Genomic DNA, 19,770 nt, shown 5'->3' with positions numbered 1-19,770 from the left:
CTCTCCATTTACTCAATGGCTGTCTGGTCCCTATTTGGATAGACCTTTGAGATACGCAACATTAAGACTTGTTAGAAGCAGTAAAAGATGCATCAGCGAAATATCATTCCTCGTGATACTTGCAAATGAAGTTCAAATACACTTCGGGCCGTTCATGATCACGTGTGAGGGGAAGCAAGCCTAAACCCTGTACCACCCTTCCCTGAACCTGAACCACCCTGAACCTTTTTGATAGACTCGAGATTACCATCTTTGGCAAGAAGCTTCCGCTAACAATACCTAGCTGGGTCCCCTACTCGAATGTTATTTGTATTGTTTTGCCTAAATCTTCTTCTAATATCAAACTTTCCCATGATATCAACATTCTTCATGCTTTCAGAAAATATTCAATCTTATCGAGTGATGAGAGAATACGATTTCATTTTTCTACATTCAAAATCTAGCTCATCATCCATCATTTAATCCTCTGGGTCTAGATTCATCTATTCCCCCTCCTCCCAATTCTGCATGATGAAGTGACTGGAAGTCTCCACTCTCATTCCTAGTCAACCCCCTAGTATCTGCATTTCTATCTTCCAACTCATTCTGTCCTCGACGTCGAATATGACTCAATGTCATCAATTCTACTGCAGTTTTATTTTTTGATGCCCCACTTCGACTTCCACTGGAACCACTGGTGTTAGGGTCTCTATCACTCGTTATGGCAGATCCATATAGACGACGAGCTGATGCAGTGATGCGATTCAAGAGTGGGCGAAAGTTTGGGAGACAAGCGCACACGATTGCCATTCCAACATGAACCGCCGACCAAAGTTCTGCTCGTGGAAAATCGACATTCTGACTACCAGGAGCATATCCAAGAACGACTCGTACAACACCTGTTACGATGACACTTTGATAATATTAGTAAGAACTGAGACGGAAGGCGAATGTAGGTATACATACAAACTTCCCAGAAGGAAGATACCTCCAACCAATACTTTCTGAGAATTTGGCATTTGAAGTCCAATTACTACACCGATTGGCAAAATCAAAATCCCAATATCAATCACGATTTCAACCACACCCATGACCATCCAATAGATATTGAAATTAAAACACCATCCACCAGCCGAAGGTCCAATCCAGAATCGATTTGCTGGAACACAACTGATACTTGTCGCGATAGTACCGACCAACCACCATACGATAATAAACCCCATAAAGACCCAAAAAGACCGGACCAAACTCGAAGAGAATATCCGACGATACATGAGAAGGATTGAGATTTTAATAGCCGTCACGACTGAAAAGTAAAGAATGGCGCAAACCCATGACATTATAAGATATGTGACATGAGGTCTATAATCGAAGGTAGGAGAATCGCGATCGATGGTCTCGCCGCCGCTTGGATCCGACTTCACGCCTATGAAGATTGATTATGAATATGCTGGATACCTAGGTACTGGTACTGGTACTATGAATATTCTCTCACATACCATAGAGAAGAAGACTACCCGTGATAATCAACAATATGACCCCAATCAAGATCCACCAATCATCAGCCGCAGTACCGGCTTTCGTTAATTTTCGTGTTAGGAATCGAAGAATGACGGCGATTACTGCTAAGATGGTAACGACAAGAGCAGCAGTCGTTGTATGTTGAGAATTTTCATTCTGCATGACTACTTTTCATTCATGGAGCGAAAATATATTATCGATCGATAAAATGAACCCCCCCAGAGAAGATTTCTACGAAAGGTTGGATGGTCCAACATCTTATCATTTCTATATCCAGGTGTGTACCACAGATTTGATCATCAGCCGCTCATAGATAGGCAGGTACCGTTACGAGAGCGAAATTTATGTCAGGATTAGCGGAGTCTGTACAACGAATATATGTTGTGTTCCTTGTTGAAATCCAAGAATTATTGTTGGCGGAGAATGGAGGATGGAAAATGATAGGTCGATCATGGTTACATATATATCCAAGTATTTTTCATTTCATCCGAGGAATTGAGGTAGGGTATATCTTCTGTGAAGGATCATCTGAGAATTGAATACTGAATTATATGTGGAGTAGTTTTGGTTGATGTTACATATATACCTAGTCAATATCCATTTCATACATTGTAGATCTCTCATCTCGTTCTTTCATCTACCAATTTGGGTAACGAGTGTAGTAGGCATCACCTAAAATCTACTCCATACGCCCACCTTCTAGATTTCTGATATATGTAGGGTAAGGTAGGTAGGTAGTAGGTAGGGTAACGAGGGTAGGACAACTAACCGGTGAGAGGAATTGAATTAGAATCATTTTATGTTGACATATATCGTAAGATCAACCATTCAAACACACACAGCAAAACGTATCTAATCGGATGGATTTCCCCACTTCCTATCATATTTTGTGATACCGACGACATGGTTTGACATCGTCCACATCATTCCTGCTTACTCTCGTCCCCCCAAACGATATTCATGGATAAAGACGAAACAAAAACCGACTAATAGGATCTACATCCCTCTATTCCTTCAAGCCATTCTCATCACACGCCAAGAGTAGTTAGACAATACGAGGTAGTAGTCATTATCCATCATTATCAATTATCACATTCTTTTACTATCCCATATCCCACTCGACATCTTACGTTACTTACATATAACGTCGCATTTCGGTCAAAATCGGTATTATCATTCATATGCCGTGTATGCCGTGATACCATCTACCGTCTTCCAATCAAAATTCACTTCTCACCTAGGTTCTCCCAACAGGAAGGGGAGAATTCAATGCCGTGCCGCAATCATACAGGAAGCTCTCCACTTTTCTATGGGAAGCAAATCTATCTCGTTGAATTGAGCGCTTAACTTTTTCACAACCATGACAGCTTCTTGTTAGAAATTTTATTTCTGAGATTTTTCAATTGTCGATCTGTTTAAGAAGCTTTGAGATACTTTACTTGGCTCCGAGTTTGTTTATCGTGGTATCCTTCACTGTTTTGTGGAAAAGAGGAGGAGAACGTGATCTTTCTTTGAGATAAGGACCAGGAGGTTGAGAGTCACCTACTTACCTACCTACTTACCTATATTTATTTGATCTCTCCAGGCGGATTTTATAATTCATACTTCAGTTTCATATCAGTAGTATCACTCTCTTCATACATCATCAACAAGATGGATTTCTCAAAACCAATGCATATCGTCATTGTAAGTACACTATCTATTCATTCATCATCCAATGTCGAATCCTAATTCCTATCATCCATTTATTTATTCTCTTCCTTCCCTTCCCTTCCTCCCTTTCCGTTTCGTCCCGTCCTGTCCCGTCCCGTCCCGTCCTGTCCCGTCCCGTCCCCTCCACTCCCTCCCTCCATAGTCTTCCACTCCCCCTTCCCAACCCTCCCTAACCCCTCCCCACTAACCTCCCGCTCCAAACCTAAAGATCGGCGGCTCCAGCACCGGCCTCATGCAAGGCACCATGCTCTCCCACCTCCCCACCCCCCACACCATCACCATCCTCGAACGACACAGTTCCTCGCTCCGTCCGGACCTCGCCGCCGGTATCACCACCTGGCCCGAATTCGAACTCTTCATGAAATTTCACGACCGCGTTGCTCAACCCTGGTCTATTCACTCTCCCACTGTGCAATTTTTAAATAAAGATGCCAGTGTCAAGAGGGAGATGAAGAGGGAATTAAAAATGACGAGTTGGAGCGTAATTTATTATCGTCTGAGACGGAATTTTGATGGTTTGAAGAGTGAATTTTGTGATGGGGAAGTAGTGGTTCCTGAAGCTGAGGGAGGAAGAGATGGTGATCATCATGATGAAGAGGAAGAGGAAGATCACCCAAAAGGGAAAAGCCAAGGAAAACGTGAATTCTTAACTGGAATGAATGTTACATCTCTCAGCAAACTTTCCGACGGCGGCGTCGAGATAACCTACGAAAATCAAAATGAGGCAAATAAAGAATTCAAAATGAACGCCGACATGGTGATACTAGCCGATGGAGCAAATTCCTCTCTGAGAGCAAAATACTTTCCAGATGTCAAGAGAGAATATGCAGGCTATGTAGCATTTCGAGGAACGGTTTTGGAATCCGAGGTTTCGGAAGAGACAAAGAAGATATTCGATCCTAGTTTGACATACTTTTCTTACAAGGGTGGATACATACTTTTGTACGTTTTAGTTTTCTTTCTTTCTTTTTTTCACTCAATTTCCTGCTCGCTTTCCTTACTTTTTGACTTTCTTGACTCTCCCTATCTCCCAACCTTCCCATCTTTAATCCCCTAAACCTCCAACCCCAACCTAATAAAATATCAGATACATAATCCCCGGTTCAAACGGCTCCCTGACTCCTGGCTCCCGTCGCTACAACTGGGTATGGTACCACCCAATATCCCCCTCTCCCTCCCTTACCTCCCTCATGACCGACACCAGCGGTGTTCTCCACCGTACCACCCTCCCCGCCGGCCTCATGAACCCCACAGCCTGGGCCCCCTACCTCACCCTCTCCCAATCCATGATGTGTGCGCCCTTTGCAGAAATCATATCCAAAACCCCCTCTCCCTTCATAACCGCCATTAACGACTCTGCGCTTCCATGCGCGCTACTTCCCGGTTTCGATAACAGAGTTTTAATCACCGGTGAAGCATTAAATCTCATGCGTCCGCATATGGCTCTTAGTACGACTCAGAGCGCAATGCAAGCGTTGGAGTTGGAGAAAGTGTTCACGGGAAGTTTAACTCTGGGAGAATGGGAGAAGAGAGTGGTGAAGTGGGGGAAGGTGGGAGTGTGTAAGACGAATGCCTTTGGGCTTTGGAATTTGAGCGGAGTGGGAGCGGCATTGCCGTGGGTGTTGAGGTTGTTGGGGGTTTTGGTGGGTATTCTGTGAGGGGAAAGGGAGAAGAAGGGGAAGCGAGAGAGGAAAGGAAACGGGAAATGAATTGGCTGGAGTTGCCGTGGAGTTGAAATGTCAATCCTCCACCACCATGACTCCAATCACCTTTCCGGGCTACGAACCAACAAAATACAAACGATACGATACCACAAACCCCTCATGCCATCCGCCCAAAAATCAAAACCTTGAAGGAAATTCTCCACTTGCGAAGCAAAAGCCATTCAGTCAATCAATCATCCAACACCAAATACCAAACACAAAGAAAAAACGCAGCAGAATACCAACGACCAACATCAAAAGTTACATACGATAACATACCAAGCATAGATAGATATCCCATTTCTTCGCATATCATAGGTATTTTTTTGCAATTCTTTTTCTAGCTATTTATTTATTAGCGAACTAGCTAGGTAGATAGTTGCTATGTATCAAAAATACCAATTTATTAAATGTGTGATGTGATGGTTGAGAAGTTTGATATTTGTGTTTATCGTATTGTGTTTGTCGTAGTGTGTATATACATATATATATATATATATATATATATGTAAATGTATCTATAGATATATGGAGACTTTACTCATCCAGTATTTCAAGTGTTCAACCCGGCCTAGCATAGCACAGCATAGCACAGCATAGCATAACATAACGTAGTTCTAGAAATAATAATAAAGAAGTTGATTATTCTGTCTCCCTTTCCCTCTCCTTCCCCTCCCTCCCCCTTCCCCTCTCACTCAAAGATCCCAAAAATCCCTAAATACTCTCAACTCTCTCAGCTCTCTCAACTCTCTCCAACAACTATTCATACATACAAAATCCTAGATCACTCCAATCATCATTTCCCACATCCATCCATTCTCCATCCAATTCGAAAGCTATAAAACAAAATCTTTCTCTTCTCGATCCCACTCTTTTCCGTAAACTTTTTTTTCTTCTTCTCCCCCCTTCATCACTTCAATCATCTTTTCCCATCCATCTTTTCCCGTCCATCTCCTCCCCCTTTATCACTCCAATCAACATTTCCCCACAGTCCAAACTCAACCCCAAATCCAATCCTCTATCCCCCTCCTTTCAAAACAAGAACAAACAAACAAAAATCAACTCTGATATCAAAGCCAACACCAACATCAACATCAACACCAACACCAGCATAGAAAGTCCTCTCTCTTTACATCCCCCTCTATCCCTCTATCCCTCTATCCCTCTATCCCTCTATCCCTCTATCCCTCTATCCCTCTATCCCTCCAACCTCCCTTTAACCCCCCTTTTCCTCAAAAACAAAGAAAAACAAGAAAAAAGAAAAAAGAAAAACCTCACCACCCCGCCACCCAGTCCACCCGCCACCACGGCAGTGGCTCCCGGAGGGCCAGCGGAGCGTCATTTCATGTCATATTATATCATTTCATATCATTCACCTCTCCTCTCCTCTTCTCTTCTTTCAATTTGAAACTTCCGATTTTTGATTCTTAATTTTTGGTCACATCTATCTCCCTTCTTCTTTACTTGAATTTTCTCTCTTTTTTTTTATCTTCTCTTTTCCATACCATAAGCCATCTGTTTATCTAGCTATCTAGCTGTCCGCTTTTCCACCTCTACCTCTCCCTCTCCCTCTCCCTCTCCCCTATCCTCTCCCCCCTTAAAACACCCCCCTCAAAATCTCAAACCCCAAACAATAAAACCCCATAAACCCCATAAACCCCATAAACCCATAAACCCATAAACCCATCCCACCATCCCACCACACTCTCACACCACCCCAAAAGAAGAAATTCACATATACACATGTACACCCATCTGAATTCTACTCTATATAACTTTACAAGAAAGATCTCTTCCACCCATTCCATTCCTCCCCTTCAAATCAAAACCAGATTCAGATTCAGATTCAGACTTAGTAATCTCATGTATGCATCGGTTAATTATATTTGTATTAGTATTTGTATATTTCACTTACCTACTTATTATACTAACTTGCATATAGATATAGATCTACTCGCACTGCACTCACACAAAACAACACTACACATACTCACACAGCACTACACATCCTCACGCATCCTCACATATCCTCACACATACTCACTCACACACATATTCACCCAACACCACACAACACAAAAACCCACTCACCAATCACCATCACCATCATCATCACCAATCACTAAGAACAAAAGATTCAAACAATCCAAAAATCCCATCCATAACATTTAAAAAGGAGTATCATTATAAAAAAAAAAGAAGAGGCTGAACTTAGAATATCTCCCCTCTCTCATCTCACAAATCCTTCTCTGGTTTTCCCTCCCCTTCCCATTCTCCTTCCTATCCATTCCCTCTCACTATTTTCAATAATACACACCCCTCAACCCATGCATCTCCCCTGACCACTCACTTATCCACCATCCACCATCAAACAACGTATTGTACGAAGGATCACTTCTCTTCTCTTCACTGCACTTCACTGTCCTTCACCCCACCAATATATGTATATCGACAGCAAGTCAAATCCCCCAAAATTACTAACATCTTATTTGTGAAATCCCATCCCAGTCCATCCATACCATCCATCAATATCCATTGTATCCTCAAAGATCCACTTCGTATATCTGACCACCCATCCATCCAGCCATCCATCAATCTATCCCCTTTTAGAAAATTGTTTTGGTATCTTTCCTTTGCAAATGTAACAACATCTCTTCAAATTCCATAATATACGCCCAACTACCACCACCAATCCTGATATCTATCCCCTCTTCCCCAATCTTCATCACTCTCACCATTTACATGATAATACAACCCCCACAACATCCACTTTCCTTCTCACCCTCACTAACCTCCATCTTTCCTTGTGGCCCACCATTATTTGCACCACTAGCACCACCTGCCGTGTAACCAGCCATTTCTTTATTATAACGTCTGATTTCGCGAACAATATCGTAGAAAGCGTTATCGACATTAATTCTCGATTTCGCCGATGTCTCGATAAATTTGCATCCGAAATCATCTGCCAATTGTTGACCCTCTGTTGTGATTATATGATTAGTCTCGATTTTTTATGTTGTATGTTGTGACCTGCGACATCGGGTCTCACGATGTAATTTTCGAATGAATGGAATGTATGAATAGATGAACAAACGAACAAACAGACATACCTTGTTTTGAAACTTGTCTCTCACCCTCCAAATCACATTTGTTACCAACGACGATAATAGGGAAATAATCCTTATCCTTAACCCTCAAAATTTGTTGTTGGAATGTCATGATTTCCTCAAAACTTTGTCTGCTGGTAATGCTGTATACCAATAAGAAACCTTCACCCGTACGCATATATTGTTCTCTCATGGCGGAGTATTCTTCTTGTCCAGCGGTATCGAGGACATCCAGTAAAGCGACCTCTTCATCGATAACGCATTGCTTACGATAGGAATCTGAATTGATGGAGAAAACACGATGTTAGTCAAGCCACGCGATAATAGGAATAGAGAAGATGAATCTTTACCTTCAATCGTAGGATCGTATTCATCGACGAAATGACTTTGAATCAATTGAATTGTCAAACAAGATTTTCCAACTCCTCCTCCACCCACTACCACCAGCTTATATTCTCTCAAAAACTATATAGAGGAAGCGCAAGTTAGTCAATTGATTTTCGATGCATCAAGCTACGTGATAAATGATAAGAAAGGAGAAAGAAAAGATGATAGGGTACCTTTGAAGCCATCTTTAATGATTAAAATGTATGAATTGATGTGATGTAGTTATCATCAACTTAAATTCCCCTGAATAAAAAGCTTCGAATGCTTATCGAAGTCGAAAGGGGAAAGAGTTAAAAGTTTAGGGTATCGAAATATGGATTGCGCGACAAGGTGACGACCCTGTAAGGAAAAGGTTGAAATGTTTTGAAAGTAGGCAAGAGGTAAGAGGTAAGGTAAGGTGATGGGTGATGGTTGATAGATGGTGATTGATGGTTGATGGGTGATGGTTGATAAGAGATTCGATAGGAACCAAGAAATTGATGGTTGATATTGAAATTGCTTTTCTTTTCTTTCAATCGTTGGTAATGAGAAAAGGATGATTTGATGATTGATCAACCGTGAGCGTGAGGTAAAAGGTTGAAGGTTGTAGATGTGAAACGACAATTGATATCTCGTTGGAAGCTTTGGGAGAAATTGATCAAATAATTAAACCGACGACGGAACGGAAGATAATTGGAAATTGGTACAAAAAGCCGTTATTGAATTTTGGTAACAAGGTGGAAAAAAAAGATATAAAAAAATAGTACAGGCGAACTTGTATGAAGTGAATGGAAGTGAAGTATGAAGAAGTTAAGTTAAGTCAAGTGAAGTAAAAGTTAAAGTAGTGAATGAATGGAATAATTTCTCTTTCCTTTCTCTCTCTCTCTCTCTCTCTCTCTCTATTTTCTCTCCTTAATTATTCAAATCTCTCCAGGGCTCTCTCTCTTCTTTTGCCTCTTCTTCTCTCTACTCTCTCGTCACTTAATATTCTACTGGTAAGTTGAGAATCTCTTGTTTTTTCGTTTCTTCAGATCAGACCAGTCTGAATTTTATGGTGTAGAAAGTTGATGATTGAAAGTATCTTTTCGATAGAGACCAGAAGATAGTGTATGGGATGGGAAAAAGAATGTTGATGTTGATGTTGAAAGTTTAGATGAGGGAGATGATCGCTCGGACAAAGAAACTTTGATCCTTTCTTCTTATTCTCTTAATGAACGAAGAGATATTTGTGCACAGAAGAGGATCGTGCTTTTCTTTTTATTTTGGAAGGAGATTCCTTTTCACGGGAATTTATGATATGATGGGTAGGTATTTGATATGAATATGATATGTATTTGATATATATGTATTCGATATGTTGAATGAACACCAAGTCGTAAAAGATGGAATAATGAAGGAATGAATCGATTTAAGCCGAATAGGATCAAGTAGTTTGATAGATTTTACGTTCCAGAGGAGGGGATAACCAGTAAGAAGTCGAAGTTACAGTTTAGACTAAAACAAAGTATATCAAGGGATATGAATTATGAAAATACAGTCTGTATATTATGGCTGCTGAGATCCTTTCCGAGAATCTCGAGAGCGTCGAGACGATATAGAGAAAAGGGTACTGGTAGGGGTTCAACTCGTAGGGTCGGTAATTAAAGTTTGAAATACCTAGTAGGTAAGGGTACAACAATATATGAGTGAAGCAAGCTAATAGCTAATAGCTAATAGCTATCTATCTATCTATCTACTGGTATGAACTTGTGAAGTCGGAAAAGGGTATGAAAGATGAGGTCAAGTTCAAAGTTGGAGGTCTCAGGTCCCAGGTTACAAGCGTAATGCAAGCACGTAGGAGAGAACCAGAGATGCAGATGAATCTCCAAAGAAAGTTTAACGTGGGAATCCTGTGCAAGTCAGGGCAAGCTTGAAAAGCAGGAGAGAGGGAAGAATGGGGCAATCGTGAACAGACCTCACCAAAGAATAAGTGACTACGAGTAATAAATAGATGCAAACCTTCAACTATTCGCTGTGAGAGGTGGTACGGAGTCCAATAAAAGTATAACTGGGACCGGGGAGTGTATTAAAGGATAACCGAAGTCGCGAATGGAGATGTAGAGCACCGCTTCATCAAGTGAGAGTGCTTACCGGTTACTTTGAAAGTGGAGATGTTTTTAATATGATTTAATGATTCGATGAGATCGATATTGGAGATTGGACATTGCATTCGAATTATCCAAATGGAGAAACAAAATAGATGAATTGGCCAATATTTAATCCCGTCGTTGTATCTTACTATATGTATATGGCTTTTCATTGATACATTGTTGTCATCCACATAGATTTATATTGATTGTGATTACTACCTAGGTATGTAAGATTCTAGATATATTTCTAATATTTCTAATATTCCAGAATAATACTCCAGAAGAGATAGGAGCATCTAGGTATGTAGTTCAGCTCCTTTTACTCTGTACAAATCAATGCTCAAGTCACAGTATACTTACGAATTATCATCTAATTCAATTCATTTCCCTTCAATTCAAACCAACCCACTCATCAAAATCAACATCAACATCATTATCAAATTTACCGACATCTCTCATCTAAAGATCTAATAACTATCTAATCACCACTCTCCCATCCATTCATCTCTCAATCATTCATCCCTCCATCCCTCCATCTCCTCCATCCAAAAAACCCTCCAACCCAATCTAATCCAATTTCCCACCCATCAGAAAACCACACCATTCCCCATTCAACCCCGGTGTGAAAAATTATCCATCAAAATTCACAAACACCACTCAGACCACACCCCCATCTAGACCCGGTCAGAACAAATCAGTCAGCTCAACCCCAAGCGCAATCGTTACCTACCTAGTAGGCTAGTACCCATCTAATGTCCCATCCTACCCGTGGCTGAAAATCCCACGAGGTACCCAGGTGCGTTCGTTCACGACTGACTGTACCGTACCTCGCCACGCCTTCACATACCTACATGATACCAGGAATCTATCCACAACAAGCTAGCTGAACACGCTGCAAACGTGTATCGGTATTTCGCAATCAATTGACTTTTTCATTCGTATTGGTGATGCAATATCATACAGTACAATGGCGCACAACTACCTACCAACCTACATCATAGATGCAACAGTCTCCGGGCCTCTAGAATTTTCGTTTTTCGTGTGTGCGTGACATTCTGGAATCCTATTGTATTCGATGGCATGATAATATACATTCTGTACGCTTACTCTCTCGATATCTTACTCTGTACATCATATCACATCACCATCACTATACCTCACTAATCACCACACTAATACTACCTACTCACCCACCTAGGTGAGCATCACCAGTCAATCAATCAATCATCCATTTCAGGGATTAAGCGCTCTCCCTCCCGGGCGTTATAATTCCAGCCAGCTACGTAGTTCAACCCCTTTCATCACTCACATTCTAGAAGGAAGATTGAAAAATTGGAAAATTATTCCGTGAGGAGAAGAGAAGTGTGAGACATATTCATTATCTCCTCTCCGTAAAAAAAGTAAGTAAGCAAGTAAGTACAGGTTGTATCCTTCCGTTCCCGTTCCCGTGCACGTTACACCTCACCCTATGCTTATCGTTGATACCTCACCTCCTATCTACAATATACATCTATCTCCATGCAAATCCATCTGTCAAAGAATTATATACTATTCTACAATCAATAGAAAGGCTGATCTCAAATTCTAGAATTCTGAATTTCTAAAATTTAACTCTCTCTCCAGAGCCCCTCCCCCCCTCACCTCTATAATCAGCATCGTCATAATTACTATTCCCATCCCATCAATCATCAACCTCAATAACAATCTGAAACATAACCACAAAAGTTTCAACTTATTTTCTCCCCTTCCCTTCCCTTCCCTCATCCCATCCCATCTCATTTCACATCACCTCTCCCAGAGCCCAAACACCCACCCAAACACCCATTCAAACACCCACTCACCCATCCACCCATCCACCCAATTCCCAAACCCTCACTCCAATCAATCTCCTCTCGAACAATCTCCAATTTTCATTTCGCGACCCTCACTCCCTCACCAACCATCCCTCTCTCCCTCCATCTTCTAGAAGCAATTGATAGATTAATTTCCGATTCCATCACAATCACATCACATCACGTCAATCACATCACATCACATTACAGTCACATAGAGTAGCGTCATGTAATGTAAGAATACATCGTAACTCTAGGATATGGTTGATACCTACTAGGTACTACCTACTCTGTATTCTGTATTCTGGAAATTCATACATACTTCAGCTCATACATACATAACACATATAAATCTCATCCCGTAAATCGCATCTCACACCTACACCTACACCTCATCCACTTACTCAAATCCAAAATCCAAAACCATAACCTCCTAACCTCTAAAATGACAATTCGCAACATGATTCACAATAATTTTAATCCAACATCGATACACAGATTAGAACGGGTCTTGATCTTAAAAACTTTGATAGGGAGCCGAATTTTCCCCCTGAATTTCGACGTGTGCACGGCTAGAAATTTAAACTATGTACAATGGATTTGATTTGATTTGATTTGATGTGCCCCAGGCTCAGGGGGAAGGGGAGAAAAATATTAAAATCTAAGAATTTTAACGGTTATCGGTCAACGGTCTACGCAATCGCTTGATTATTCATAATCTGACAGCGCTTCTATCGGTACTTTTACCCTATGATTCCTTGACTGGTGGGAATCCCGAGAGATGAGATGAAAGGAGGGGAAATTTCAAAATTTAATATCCAACCAGGAAAACCCTTATTGAGATGTTCTAGAAATTGTTAGGGAAATGCTTTGGGGCAAGAGAAAAATTTAAGAAATATCGCACTCCTTGTGTTCGCCTTCCACATCATCTTCTCCTTCTATCAAGACACGATGTCCATTGACATTCTTCTCTACTTCAGCTATCAAGCTTTCCAAGTATTCTTGATCCCTATTAAATGGTCAGTGATCGAGCAAAGGGATGGTCATTGACATTCAAGTGATCTTTACCTTCCAACTAAAGTAACGGTATTGTGTGCTTTTCCCCATCGAGGATAACTTCCAACCTTGATACCCTTTGGTTCTACTTTGGCAGCCAATTCTGTGAGATATGGTGCTACAGCACTTTCTGACATGGGAGTCGAAATCATAACTCTACAGATACCCTTGCCTTCAGGATCTGTCAACCGAGGAAGTAAAAATGGTTTCAATCCTTCCAACAATCTTTCGAAAAGTCTTGGGATACCAGGTAAGATATGAATATTGCCATTGATACAAGCAACTGGAACCCAAAGATCTTCACATGGGAATATAACTTGCTTTGACAAATCCCGAGACTCATCTAATGGTAATTCCACCATGCGAAGTTTAGCTTTCTTCGCTGGAGAATCTTCATCCCAATTGAAGTTTGGTTGAGATGGATGAGGCTTAGATAATCTCTTCATCTTTTCATAAGTTTCTTGATGGAGCTTCAGTTCAAGTCCAAATGCTCTTCCGATGGATTGATAAGTAATATCATCGTGTCTAGATTTTATTAGTTGGGATATATGAATATTTGGATTTGGTTTCAAACGCACGTTGGACCAATTCCTCCAGATGTGACTATAAAATCATAATTGTTTGACATACGTCTAACAGCTTCAATGATTTCATCCTCATCATCTGCAATAACCTCGATACGCTTGAGATTCTATTCAATAGTCAAAATCTCCTCCTTGAGTATGCATTCTTTGGATAGGTATCCTACTATTCCATGCTTGAAGCAAAACTTTGCAAAATAAGCCGAATTTGTCTGCCAGTCCTATCAATATTCAAATTTTCTTCCATATTTATATTTCGAACCTACATCGACCGTCTGTACAGAAGCACATATATATTAGCCATTATGCCCTTGAAATCCCTAATAGAATAAACTCCAAATCATCACTGACCTTTCCCCCGAGTACTTCATCTCCAATAATCAAACATGCTGCCGTATGAATGGTTCTCGAGTTACGTTCGTCGGCGGATACTGATGATGTCATGACTTTATTTGAAAATGTATATGCAGCGGCAGAATTATGAGCGTAATTTGGTAAGGGACGAGAAAGATGTCTAGCTAATTGAGAGAAGCGGGAGAACATGGATGATGGAAATATACTGAGTGAGAAGAGGGGAAGGAAAAGAAGAAGAAGAAGAGAGGTCTGCGTAAGAATCAATGGGGTTATGTATTGAAGTGGGGTTGATCGTGAGTGAGGCTTTAGTGATTGAGTGGAATGGAGCTTCAGAGGGGTGTTGTGAACTTTTGGAGGGTACGCCAGGGTTGGATTTATTTGGCGGGGTTACCCGCGTGGATTACGAGTACGATGAGTTACGGTACTACCGGTGCTACCGGTGTTGCGATGCTTTGGAGGGGATACGAATAGATAAATGGCATGGTATGTTTGAAAAGATTCCGATGTCATATCGTACGTCAACTATCAGTTATTTGGGTAGGTTAGAAAGATTATAAATATAGGAATGGGACCCGGAAATATAACTGAATCAACTCTTCTTTCATGAAGCTCTTTCATCTCCTCTTCAATTATCACTTATATCTTTCTTATCGTGGATGAGAATGCTGATAAATCAGAATGTCAGGACATTCCTGTGAGTATCATGATATTAACTTCAATATTCATTGTCTATGATGACTATGATGACTGAATCCAGATATCTCATCTAGTCAACGGAATTCAAATGGTTCTTTGAGAGAACTTGATGATAGTCTGATTGGGGTTGAGTCAATATATGTACTCTATCCTCTATCCTCTATCCTCTATACTCTATACTCCATACACTTTTTCTCCATCTCCTAAGGTTCCCTTCACCTACTCTGTATACAGACACCACCACATCCAAGAGGAAAGGTTATGCTCAAACACATCCAATCTCCGTCGGATGCTCGGATTCTTCCAATTTTCCACCTTCATCGTTAAAAGATGACCACATCAGCCTTGGTGAACGGACGAATAACGCAAGATAATGAGGAAAATTCATGAACTATTCAAATTTTCTTATTTTTTCGAGCTTATCATTGACATCAAATTATATATCGGAACGGATTTATTATATCCAAGACAATCTCTTCACTCTAACTCGGAGTTTAGACGTTGAATGCGATTAGTCATAACCAAAAAAAAGTTTGTTTTCTTACCAACAATTGACATCAATTATCGATTACCCATATCACATATTGGTATGACGAGACGTCCGACGGACCCGCTCAAAAAGCCGAATCCCATACATTGAGCTGTTACTTGTAAACAAAATATAATACTTTTTTCTTTTGCTCAAGTTTTCACTGCTTATTATTTCTAACTTTGAATCCTCTACTCTTCTTCGAAATTTTTGGGGAAGCTTTCTTGAATATCTCATTAATTATGTCTTCAGGACCGGCTCATAGAGTTCAGTCAGCAGTGGTCGAGTATGGATTTCCTCAAGGGCATCTCGGTCATCTTACAACAGAGGAAGAAGCGGCTTTGAATAACTTCAAGGTTGTTTGCGCAGGGAAAGGTTTGTACAAGCCTGGAAATGGAAGTGATGAACCTGCATCACACGAAGATGCTACACTTCTGTATGTATCCGTTCGAGATTCTTTTCTAAGCGCCTGCTGATGATTATCTTAGGCGATTTCTCCGAGCGCGCCGGTTTATTGTGGTGGATGCCCTCAAACAATTCTCAGAGACAGAAGAATGGCGAAAAGAGAACGAATTAGATCAATTGTATGAGACTATCGATTTGGAACATTACGAAGAAACCCGCAGACTTGTAAAGTCCCCCATTCTCAATGTTCATTGACACCCTCCCTAATTATTTTGATATAGTACCCACAATGGACAGGACGACGCGATCGACGTGGTATTCCTGTATACGTATTCGAAGTATCATATTTGACTGGTAAACGAATGTCTGCATATGAGAAATCCGCCGTCGATACACATACAAAAACCAAACAAGATGGCAAAACGTCTGGAAAGTTATTGCGCTTATTTGCTTTATACGAAAACCTTACACGATTTGTTATGCCATTATGCACAGTTCTTACAGATCGAGATCATCCTCGTACACCCATCACACAAAGTAATAATATTGTTGATATTTCTGGAGTTGGATTGAAACAATTTTGGAATTTGAGAGGGCATATGCAAGATGCAAGTACTTTGGCTACAGCTCATTACCCGGAAACTCTTGACCGCATTTTTGTAAGTTGTGTATAAGATGGAATATTGGAAACTCACTAACTGACATGTTCAGATTATTGGTGCACCAAGTTTCTTTCCAACAGTTTGGGGTTGGATTAAAAAATGGTTTGATCCAATTACCACATCCAAAATCTTCATTATCAGTCACAACGATGTCAAGTCAACTTTAGAAGCCTTTATCGAGCCTAGAAATATTCCCAAGAAATATGGCGGTGAATTGGAGTTCGAATTTGGAGATATGCCTACTTTGGATCCGGCATTAGAAGCAGTTACCACTTGGAATGGAGCTGGCTCATTTCCAGGAGGGCCCATGTATTGGGTCAATACCAAAGATCAAGAATCTATTCAAGCGATCGCAGTTGGAAGTAGTGAGAAGAAGGAGAGAAGAGAAGAAGTTTGCACAATTAAGAAAACTCTCAAGGATAATGATAATATGGGAACAATCGCTACGGATGCAACCACCGAAACTCCATTACCCGTTCAATCATCAACACTCGAAGTACCTGGCGCAACACCCGCAGTCATAAATACTACCGCCGGAACCAATTCTCCTTTGAATCAAGGAATTCCAATAGATGAACTCGCGATTGAAAATGGTGAAGTAGTCTCTAATTCAAGACCTGAATTGGAAACCTTTCACACGGCTCAAGATGGATTAAACAATTTATCCATTATCAGTCCCCCAACAGACGAGGCCCTCGTAAATGGAACAACAAAATCTCACACCGCAACAACGGCAAATCCATTAGATCCAAATCTTAACCATGATGGAGCTGGAGCCGAACCAGTAGTAGCAGCTGGAGAATTGTCAAAAGCAACAACTCAACAGGAAAGCATTCATGACGAGGTACCAGCCTTACCTATGTCTCCTGTAGCGGGTTCGGTAGCTGGTGGTTCTGAAACTTCGAGTACGCCGGGTGCGAGTGATAAAAAGGACAAGAGGAAGAGTCTTTTGGGGGGTTTAAAGGGAAAATTAACGGGTCATCATTGAGGTGATGTTTGAACAGTTGGTCTAGAGTGAGGGGTAAAATGGGTAGCGAGGAGATAGGGGGGCTGTTTGCATGATGGCATGTTGAGAGCGTGGAATTTATGTGATGGGATGGGATGGGATGAATGGAGATGATGAGACCAGATGAGACCAGATGAGATGAGATGAGATGAGATGAGATGAGATGAGATACACACGGAAAGTAGATACCTAATACCTAATACTTACACGTACGTACGTGATTTGGAGTTGGGAGATATATTATTGTTATTGTTACTCATGTTGGTGGTTGGTTGGTTTGCACGTGTGGTGAAGAAGTACAAGAAAGTACCAGCGTGTTTTATTTAGTATTGGACAGAGATGAAGAGAGGGGAGAGCAGAGCATTATATACACACAGCTCAGCTCAGCATATAGCGTTGAATACCTATTACATTACTTATGGGATTGCATACACGGTTTTCAAGGAGAGAGGGGAAAGAATTATGTGAATTATATGAATTATCATATTTTGGCTATTCATGAATTGTGATTTTATTATTGGATATGATATCAAGATGCGGTGTGATGTGTTGTGTTGTAGTATTGTCGTGATTGCATTTTTGATCGCTTGCGTGGTTTGCTCTGGCTCGTTGAAATCCTGTACTTCGTGAAATCATAATACCTACCGTTTTCCTTCCTTTCCTTTCCCTTACCTTCTATCCTATCAACTATTGCAGTTCCCTTTCCCTTCCATCCCATTGCCTTTCCCTTCGGTACCTTGACTTAAGTCTTTTCTCTCTCTCTCTTACCCATAATCACATGAAATCCCCATCTCCATACCCCGTGAATGGATTGGGTGGTCTTCCATCTCCACCTCTTTGAGGTCCATCACCCGGCCCCAAAGGATCATATCTTGCACCTGGCGGAGCTTGCGGGTTGAATACTCCTCTACCACCTCCTAATCTCTGTCCTTGTCCTGCAAATAGAGGATCATCAAATGTAGGATGCATACCTCCAATTCCCCCTAATCCTCTAGCTCCTGCCCCACCTGTAAAAGATCCGGGGAAAGGATCGTTGGGTCCTAGACCTGCAGGATGTAAATCATCATGACCGATATTGAAAGGGGAAATCGTTCCTCGAGGATCAGGGCGTCGAAGACGATTAAGGTCCAATTCGTCATCGAAACCAGGAGGAGGGAAATCTCCAGCCGGGATGGGACGACGTGGTGGGTCGGCAAGGGGGTCATTGTATGGATATGGACGAGCTGGTGCTGGAAGACGTGGGTCGGTTGTGGGATTTGGTAAAGGATTTCGTCGAGCTTGTGTTTCTTCTCTTTCATCATGAACCCGAGAGGCTTCACCTGCGCTCTCACCTACACCTTGTTGAGTATCCTCGTACCCTTCTTTTTGTAAAGATGGAATGAGCCTTTGGATAATATTTATTTTGAAGAGAGAAGCGAGATCTGCGATTCTAGGAGGAGAGATGAAAATTTCTTTGAGCCTTGATTTGAGATTTGAACGATCTTCTTGGTCATTTGTGAAAGGAATTCGTAAAGGGAGCGCAGAGGCGGAAACGTAATCTCTGGCTGTGATTTCAAGACGGGTAATCTTCTCATCTCCGAGTCCTATTCCTCGGATTTCAGCCTTGCCACCTAGTCGATCGATTTTGACGACGTAGTTCATAGAGGATTGGGAGTGAGCGTAGAGGAATGAGTGGGATCCAAAGGAAGAGTTCCATTTCGATGATAACCGGGGAGCAAGTTGTGCGCATTCAGCTTCTGGTGAGCTTGTTAACATTTGTACTTTGAATGAGGACTTATACTGAGAGAGACCAACTACCCTCTTGACCTTCTGCAAATCCGATGAGTCGAAACCCAACTGCGATCATACATGCGTGAGAGAATAGGGCGATAGCTTCGTATGAACTACTGATATCGGAATCGGTATCATCTTTTTGATGGGTAGGTAAAGCTTCTGCCATATGATGCAGAATGGAATCTGGACTGAGTGGATTATTGGCCATCTGGGCGGATGAGGTTGTATTGTTTGTCTGTGATTATTTCGATGTCTTGATGTCTCTTGATATTGATGATCTGAAGTGAAGTGATGTATTCAAAGTTGGAAGTGAAGAGTGATAAAAGGTACAAATGAATTTAATTGTATGAGGAAACAA

The 19,770-nt window shown here is 41.2% G+C and overlaps 6 protein-coding genes across 6 annotated transcripts; 2 read left to right on the top strand and 4 right to left on the bottom strand.

Moving 5' to 3' along the window:
* Positions 1–447: 447 nt before the first annotated feature.
* Positions 448–1,662, bottom strand: EAE97_010886 (uncharacterized protein; the record flags this gene model as incomplete). The annotated part of the gene is made up of 3 exons (XM_038881401.1): positions 448–892; positions 946–1,405; positions 1,479–1,662. 3 exons carry the CDS (start codon positions 1,660–1,662, stop codon positions 448–450), a joined length of 1,089 nt encoding a protein of 362 aa, XP_038727791.1.
* A 704-nt stretch (positions 1,663–2,366) lies between these two features.
* Positions 2,367–5,424, top strand: EAE97_010885 (uncharacterized protein). Its single transcript, XM_038881400.1, has 3 exons — positions 2,367–3,186; positions 3,422–4,155; positions 4,301–5,424. The coding sequence occupies exons 1-3, from the start codon at positions 3,154–3,156 to the stop codon at positions 4,869–4,871; spliced, it is 1,338 nt and encodes a 445-aa protein (XP_038727790.1). The 5' UTR covers positions 2,367–3,153; the 3' UTR covers positions 4,872–5,424.
* A 2,230-nt stretch (positions 5,425–7,654) lies between these two features.
* EAE97_010884 (uncharacterized protein) lies at positions 7,655–8,595 on the bottom strand (the record flags this gene model as incomplete). The annotated part of the gene is made up of 4 exons (XM_038881399.1): positions 7,655–7,896; positions 8,027–8,302; positions 8,374–8,488; positions 8,584–8,595. The coding sequence occupies 4 exons, from the start codon at positions 8,593–8,595 to the stop codon at positions 7,655–7,657; spliced, it is 645 nt and encodes a 214-aa protein (XP_038727789.1).
* Positions 8,596–12,271: 3,676 nt separating this feature from the next.
* Positions 12,272–14,789, bottom strand: EAE97_010883 (uncharacterized protein). Its single transcript, XM_038881398.1, has 5 exons — positions 14,339–14,789; positions 14,155–14,208; positions 13,985–14,097; positions 13,419–13,931; positions 12,272–13,359 (listed from the first exon to the last, which is right to left on the bottom strand). Exons 1-5 carry the CDS (start codon positions 14,528–14,530, stop codon positions 13,239–13,241), a joined length of 993 nt encoding a protein of 330 aa, XP_038727788.1. The 5' UTR covers positions 14,531–14,789; the 3' UTR covers positions 12,272–13,238.
* Positions 14,790–15,808: 1,019 nt separating this feature from the next.
* On the top strand, positions 15,809–17,621 carry EAE97_010882 (uncharacterized protein; the record flags this gene model as incomplete). Its single annotated transcript, XM_038881397.1, has 4 exons — positions 15,809–16,002; positions 16,055–16,196; positions 16,253–16,630; positions 16,683–17,621. The coding sequence occupies 4 exons, from the start codon at positions 15,809–15,811 to the stop codon at positions 17,619–17,621; spliced, it is 1,653 nt and encodes a 550-aa protein (XP_038727787.1).
* Positions 17,622–18,090: 469 nt separating this feature from the next.
* EAE97_010881 (uncharacterized protein) lies at positions 18,091–19,758 on the bottom strand. Its single transcript, XM_038881396.1, has 2 exons — positions 19,434–19,758; positions 18,091–19,375 (listed from the first exon to the last, which is right to left on the bottom strand). The coding sequence occupies exons 1-2, from the start codon at positions 19,618–19,620 to the stop codon at positions 18,414–18,416; spliced, it is 1,149 nt and encodes a 382-aa protein (XP_038727786.1). The 5' UTR covers positions 19,621–19,758; the 3' UTR covers positions 18,091–18,413.
* Between the last annotated feature and the right edge of the window lie 12 nt (positions 19,759–19,770).

Source organism: Botrytis byssoidea, assembly GCF_014898295.1.
Source record: "Botrytis byssoidea strain MUCL 94 chromosome Unknown BBYS_031, whole genome shotgun sequence".
NCBI classification, from domain to species: Eukaryota; Fungi; Ascomycota; class Leotiomycetes; order Helotiales; family Sclerotiniaceae; genus Botrytis; species Botrytis byssoidea.
The sequence above is the reverse complement of the archived record's forward strand: the minus strand, read 5'-3'. Positions and strand labels throughout refer to the sequence as shown.

Excerpts from the sequence above, each read along its gene's own strand:
- EAE97_010885 (XM_038881400.1), top strand. The coding sequence starts at position 3,154 with ATGGATTTCTCAAAACCAATGCATATCGTCATT. Across the intron at positions 3,187-3,421 it reads AACCAATGCATATCGTCATT|ATCGGCGGCTCCAGCACCGG; the intron begins GTAAGTACACTA and ends CCAAACCTAAAG. Across the intron at positions 4,156-4,300 it reads AAGGGTGGATACATACTTTT|ATACATAATCCCCGGTTCAA; the intron begins GTACGTTTTAGT and ends ATAAAATATCAG.
- EAE97_010883 (XM_038881398.1), bottom strand. The coding sequence starts at position 14,530 with ATGTTCTCCCGCTTCTCTCAATTAGCTAGACATCTTTCTCGTCCCTTA. Across the intron at positions 14,098-14,154 it reads TTTGCTTCAAGCATGGAATA|AATCTCAAGCGTATCGAGGT; the intron begins GTAGGATACCTA and ends ACTATTGAATAG. Across the intron at positions 13,360-13,418 it reads ACCGTTACTTTAGTTGGAAG|GGATCAAGAATACTTGGAAA; the intron begins GTAAAGATCACT and ends ACCATTTAATAG.
- EAE97_010881 (XM_038881396.1), bottom strand. The coding sequence starts at position 19,620 with ATGGCCAATAATCCACTCAGTCCAGATTCCATTCTGCATCATATGGCA. Across the intron at positions 19,376-19,433 it reads TGCAGAAGGTCAAGAGGGTA|AAGCTGAATGCGCACAACTT; the intron begins GTTGGTCTCTCT and ends CAAGCTCACCAG.